At 38.0% G+C, this 6844-nt stretch overlaps 1 protein-coding gene across 1 annotated transcript in view; it reads right to left on the reverse strand.

Moving 5' to 3' along the window:
- Window positions 1–6844, reverse strand: part of COL21A1 (collagen, type XXI, alpha 1) — a 169646-nt gene that overhangs the window by 137516 nt on the left and 25286 nt on the right. Inside the window, exons 3-4 of the mRNA XM_006835733.1 lie at window positions 2765–2933; window positions 2443–2659 (exon numbers count right to left, since the gene is read on the reverse strand). Of these exons, the coding sequence (XP_006835796.1) occupies window positions 2443–2659; window positions 2765–2933 (386 nt within the window). The remainder of the gene's footprint in view (window positions 1–2442; window positions 2660–2764; window positions 2934–6844) is intronic.

Consider the following 6844-nt stretch of genomic DNA (forward strand, 5'->3'; position numbering starts at 1 on the left):
GGTGCATTGAAGGAATTGGCAAAGAAAATGCACCAGGAATTTATGTAATAAAAATTGAAATCTTTCAAGAAAGTGAGGTGGCACAGGAGGCACTCACTCATATATACCAAGAAATTTGGAAGACGACTATCTGGCCAACTGATTGGAAGAGATCCATATTTGTTCCCATTCCAAAGAGAGGTGACCTAATGGAATGCAGAAATCATCGGACAATGTCTTTGATATCCCATGCGAATAAAGTTTTACTAAAGGTAATACAGAAACGAATGCAAGCATACATTGACAAAGAACTTTCAGAGGTTCAAACCTGATTCAGAACAGGCCGTGGAATGAGGACTATCATTGGTGATGTCTGATGGATCTTGGCTGAAATCAGAGAATATCAGAAAGATTTTTACTTGTGTTTTATTAACTATGCAAAGGCTTTTGATTGTGTGGATCATGACAAGCTATGGACAACATTGCAATGTGCTTATGAAGAATCTGTACATGGACCAAGAGTCAGTTGTTTGAACAGAACATGGGAAAGCTGAATGGTTTAAAATTAAGGTGTGCGACAAGGTTGTATTATTTCACCATACTTATTCAACCTGTATGCTGAGAAAATAATCCAATAAACTGGATTATATGAAGAAAAACATGGCATCAGGATTGGAGGAAGACTCATTAGCAACCTGCCATGTGCAGATGATCAGATGATACAACCTTACTTGCTGAAAGTGAAGAGGACTTAAAACATTTACTGATGGAGATCAAAGAGCACAGCCTTCAGTATGGATTACATCTCAATGTAAAGAAAACAAAAATCAGCACCACTGGACCAATAAACAACAGTTTTATCAATGGAGAAAAGATTGATTGTCAAGGACTTCATTCTTCTTGAATCAACTATCAACACTCATGGAAGCAGCAGTCAAGAAATCAAACGACGTATTGCATTAGGCAAATCTGCTGCACAAGACCTTTTTAAAGTGTTGAAGAGCAAAGAAGTCAGCTTGAGGACTAAGGTGTGCCTGACCCAAGCCATGGTATTTTCAATAACCTCATATGCGTGTTAAAGCTGGACCGTAAATAAGAAAGACCGTAGAAGAATTTATGCCTTTGAGTTATGGTGTTGGAGGAGAATATTGAAAGTGCCATTGGCTGCCAAAAGAACCAACAGATCTGTGTTAGAAGAAGTGCAGCTGGAGTGCTCCTTGGAGGCCAGGATGGCCAAACATTGTCTCTCATACTTCAGACATATTGTCAGGAGGAACGCGTCGCTGGAGAAGGATATCATGTTTGGTAAGGTAGAGGGTCAGAGAAAAAGAGGAAGACCCCCAATGAGATGTATTGGCCAAGTAGCAGCATGGATGGACTCAAGCGTGGCAACAGTAGTGAGGTTGGCTCAGGATTGGGCAGTTTTTCATTCTGCTGTACATAAGGTCGCTATGAGTTGTTATGCACCTAACAACAACAGCAACATGTTGTGGTACTGTAGGATGAGCTCTGGACTGCAAATTACAAGATTGACAGTTCAGACCAACTTGATGGTACTTTTACAACAGCAGCAGAAACTAATTATATTAATGAGTAATGTTTAATTGATTTTATCATTAAATTTATATTCATAATATTGTTGCTGTTTTCGTTAAGTGCTGTCAAGTCAGTTCTGACTCATAGAAATCCTATATAGGATTTCTCATGCTATACTTTGTGGTTGCAGAAAGCCTCATCTTCCTCCCAAAGAGCAGCAGTTGGTTGACTCAAACTGCTAACCTTGTGGTTCACAGTCCAGTGCTTATCATGAAGAGCCACCAAGGTTCCCATTCTGAATATATAACTTGGAAAATACTTTATCTTTTTATTAAATTCATTTTGGTGAGAAAAGGGTCCCAGTTAATGAATTCTATATCCATTATCAAGCTGTGTTTAATATTCTAACAATGATGTCTTTATCTCAGTATACTGGAAGTGGCATTATAAAAAAGACTAACATGAATTTTCAAGAGCCCTGACAGTTGAACTGCTAACCACAGGAGCTCCTGTACAGATTTACAGCCTCAGAAACCCCATATAGTGTCGCTAGGAATCAAAACCAATTTGATGACCTACAACAACAACACGCAAATTTTGAAATCACACTGACTAGCTTTTAATTCCTAGCCTTATCACTTCCTATGTTACTCAGAGGTAGAACACATTTTATCTTTAACATTGTTTTGTCTGTATAGTTTCTACGTGGGGTGAGTATAATAATTAGATGTGTGAGTTCTTCCCATCATTCATCCATATGTTTATTTGGAAACACTTTTCCTTCCTTTGTTGACTTGTCAGTAAAATAAGTTTAAAATGAGCAGTCATCTTTTCAGCCAGGTTCAAATTGTAGATCCCTTCTCCTAATACTCATAAACCCAACAGCCTTTTCCACGTGAATATTAAAACCATAATCAGCATCTTTACCTTAACTCTAGGATCAGCAAAGGTGACCACCTGGGTATCATTAATTATGCTGGTCGTTGTAAATAACAGGATTTTATCCACACCATTTAAGGTTACTGCTATTTGTGGCCTTCCATCAATAGTTAAAATTCGCCATAAATCCCATATTTTCTTGACCTTAAATCTCTGAGTGGAGACAAATACATATGATGGAGGGAGTCCTTCTGGGAAAACATTGCTAGAAAAAGAAAATATGTAAACTTTAAAATTGCTCAGCACATCTACAGAGATGTCAGAATAATAAAATAAAAACCCCAAAGCTTGACCAACATATAATAATGACCTTGTGAATTCTGATAAGTCAACTTTTGACGTTACTTCATATCCTTTTATCTTTGTTGGTGAGAGCTGGATTCTTTTCTTAACCTTTTTCTTTACACCCAAGCCTAAAAGTATATCAAATCCCTTCTCATCACGTGCTGCCACTGGAATTCGTGTTGGACAGACAGACTCTATAAAACAATAAGAATTGGTTAATCATGGACTTCTCCAACAAAAGAAAAATCAAGGGCTAAATACTGGAAAACATAAGAATTATTGAGCTGATCTCTATGTACAAACACACATAAGGGTACGCAAACACATTTTTTGAGCAAAACTGTGAAAATGCTTTAGGAATGAAGTTTCAATTGTATGGGTTTCTTCTCCTAAGAGGGATGAAAGTAAAAACAAAAATGTAAGAAGATTATTTATTAATGTATTGTTCTAAAGGCAACATTATCTTGAAGTTTGTCATATCACTACCTTGCATAAGAAGCAGTGAAATACCTGGGGGAGGAGAAGTGTGGACTGTGAGTCTCACAGATATTCTGCTACTAATAATTTGAGGCCCCAGATAACTCTCTTAAGTGTCTTGGAGCTAAGAAATGAACTTTACAACTCCTTTCTTGCATTTTCAGCATTTGAAAGGTAAAAATGTTTGTTACTGATATTCTTTCAGTTTATAGTTTTACAGCGCCAATATGAGCAGTTACACCACTTTGGAAAAAAGTTAACCTTGGCTTTTATCTGTACATGGGAATTATACAAATGGGCCTATTTTATTTATTACTTAATTATATTAAACTATATTACTTACATTTAGAAATAAAGCAGTATTTTTTTTTCTTAAAAAGAGTCATTGTTGTTGATGTTGTTGATGTTGTTAAATGCTGTAGAGTCTGATCTGACCCATAGCAACCTGTATAAGGTTTCCAAGGAGCAGCTGATGAATTTGAACCGCTGACCTTACAGTTCAAACTGACCTTTTAGTCCAGTGCTTATTCCTACAGGGCCGCCCCAGGACTCCAAAAAGAGTCATTAATAAACTATGGTAGCATAGTAGTTACAAATCGGGCTGTGAACTGCAAGGTCAGTAGTTCAAAACTACCAGCTGTTCTGTAGCAGAAAGATGAGGCTTTCTGCTCCCATAAAGATTTACAGGAAACCCTGTTCAAGGTTGCTATGAGTCGGAACCGACTCCACGGCACTTAACTACCATCATCATTTAACTATAAAATATTATATACTTCACGCTTCTCTGAGAAACAAGTATCTCAAATTATGTGGAAATTTTAAATGAATTGAATGCAATTAACCGTTATATTGTAAAAATGCTACAATGTTTTCAGACTCTTCCAAGGCCCTCATATAATTTATACATTGAGCATGACTGTTCATGTTTTATAGAACAGTTAATAGACTAAAACAACAACAATTAATCCATGAAATGTACCTTAAGATAATTACCCTTTTCCATAAACATTAAGGAATAGGACAAGTATTATATTTATAATACAATAAATTATAAAGTGATGGCTTTAATTAATCCAACACATGTGTCATAACTTGTACCATAGAATACTTTAGACAAAATACAGGCTGTATGTATGCATAATTAGGGGCAAAGAGCGGTATTTTTCTTTGTAGGTCTTAGATGTTACATTCTGAAGGAGCCAAATAACATTTCATCCGATTTCCTTCCTAAGTGCCAAGTTAACTGGTAAGGAGATGTAAGAATCAGGGGAACAGATGTAAGGCCAGTTAGACATAGGACCAGTGAACTTGCTACTGCAGACCATAATTGACCACACCCTTCCAGTTACACATGGTTGCCATTCATTCCAAATCCTGGCGACAGCAGAGTCTGCCTGCTAAGCTCATAAATGGCCTAAAGACAATGCCAGCACATACCTACTCCACACAGAGAAGGAAGCAGAAGGCATTTTGCAAACTATGCCCAGCTACTTCTATCACATTCCCTAACTAAGGATGGCACTGTAAGATAAGTATTGGACTGAAAAACACAACATTTGTGGTTCAAACGCACTATCCACTCCTTGGAAACCTAAGGCAGAGTTACTGTGAGTAGAAACTGACTCAATGGCACTTAACAATAACAAAAATCAGAAATCAAGAAGCCCTGCTTACACTGGGGGTTAAGCACTGAACTACAAAATGAAAGGTTGGTGGTTCAAACCCACCAGTCACTCTATGAGAGAACAATGAGCTGTCTGCTCCCATATATATTTACAGTCTTAGAAAACATAAGGAGGACTTGTATTCTTCCCTAAAAGGTCACCATAAGTCAGAATGCATTCAATGACAGTAAGTAATCAGAGAACACACTTTTCCTACAGGGTAAAGAATGAAAGGTTGATGGGGAGAAAGAGTAGAACTATTTGTCCACCTGAAGTCTCTCCACATGAAAAACTAAGGAAAAGGAAATCCTGGTGTGGTGCTGTAGGATAAGCACTGAACTTCTAACCACAAGGTCAGTGGTTCAAACTCACTAGCTGCTCCTTGGAAACTCTATGATTTGGTACTGACTCAACATCACTTAACAATGGCAATAATAATAATATGTACTAAAGTTTAAATTGTGCCCATTCCAAATCAATTAATAAGATCAAATCCTTACAGTCACTACAATCAAGTTTTAGGAAAACAAAAAGTATACAGAACATTCTGTGAAGACCCATTACATATATGTTTGACTTAAAACTGCAGAAGAGAGGAGTTCAACTTTAAAAAATTTATTACTCCATAAGAATGCTCAGATTTGAACTCCTTTGATTTGATTTGTAAAATATAAATCTTACAATGATGGAAGAAGAGCTCAGACTTTAAGACAAGAAGTTTAAGATTAGGAGGTGGGACTTGATGGTGGATTAGGGAGAAGCACTGTGCAGATGTCTGCCAGTAACAACACAGATTACTGGATTAAGGAGGGTCAGGGGACAGTCCCAGAACTCTGAACAACATACAAAGGAATATTTAGAAGAATCGAAAGTTTACTACTAGTGGAATTTGTAGCAGAAGCAAGAAAGGTGGTGTTTTTTGATCTGTGGCGGCTGCCAGAAGCTGCTGGACTGGCCATCTTGGGCATGATGGAGCTGATATAAGAGCAGAGGAGAGCTCCCATCACAAGGGTCTGGCTGATCCTCAGATTTAAAGGTGTAAACATTTTTTCTATTCATTCATCTATATCTGTCTGTGCACCTCCACTCTGGTAACTAGAGGAGGTGCCTGAGTGAGTGGATATCCCCTCATTCCTGGAGGGTTCTACTACACATGCACATGGATCTGCTCAACAAAGAACACTGGGCCCAGAATGGAGGAAGGGACAGGAATCAACAGGAACTGCTTAAAACAGAACAGTCTCCCAGAATGGTTCGAGCCAGTTCTGAGTTGTTTCTCACTAAGAGAAATACCTGAACCAGGTTGAGGAGGGGGAGAGAAACAGACAGAAAAGGGAAGAGACCAAAAATTGTTTCTTGAGCTATGCCATAAGGAGCAACAGTGACATCTAGAAATTTTTCAGGTGGCCTTGAAGGCAAGAAGCTGAGAGAGGGATGTTAAAGTTATACTCATATTTTGCTAAGGTTTCCCCCTGCCCCTATAATTATAGACTGTAGTATCCAATCTGTTTTTGGTTTTTTTTTGGTCCCCCTTTTGCCTTGGGGAGGCAGGCTCTTTCTCTCCCCATGTTACACAAGAAGAGACAGTAATTGTGATCATATAGCCAAGCAACAATCACACCCTATAAAATCCCACCATCCAGGCAAGAGCCAATACCAGCTGCTATACACCAGATAGCTAGCCAACACTTTCTACAGTTACTCTGAGTTAAGTAATAAGAAAAATGAAAAGGGAAGCCCATCTCCTCATCACATCTACTTGGAGGCAAACAGAAAGCTTAATAATACATCAACATACATTTATCTAATTATTGAAAATGCTCAAGAAACAATTGAAGGTATCAGCATATGTCCAGAAAAAAGATGTTGTTGTTGTTGTTGTTAAGTACCATGGAGTCGGTTCTGACTCATAGTGACCCTGCACAGGGTTTCTGAGGCTGTAAATCTTTACAGGAGCAGAAAGC

Source organism: Chrysochloris asiatica, unplaced genomic scaffold, assembly GCF_000296735.1.
Source record: "Chrysochloris asiatica unplaced genomic scaffold, ChrAsi1.0 scaffold00019, whole genome shotgun sequence".
Classification (NCBI taxonomy): Eukaryota; Metazoa; Chordata; class Mammalia; order Afrosoricida; family Chrysochloridae; genus Chrysochloris; species Chrysochloris asiatica.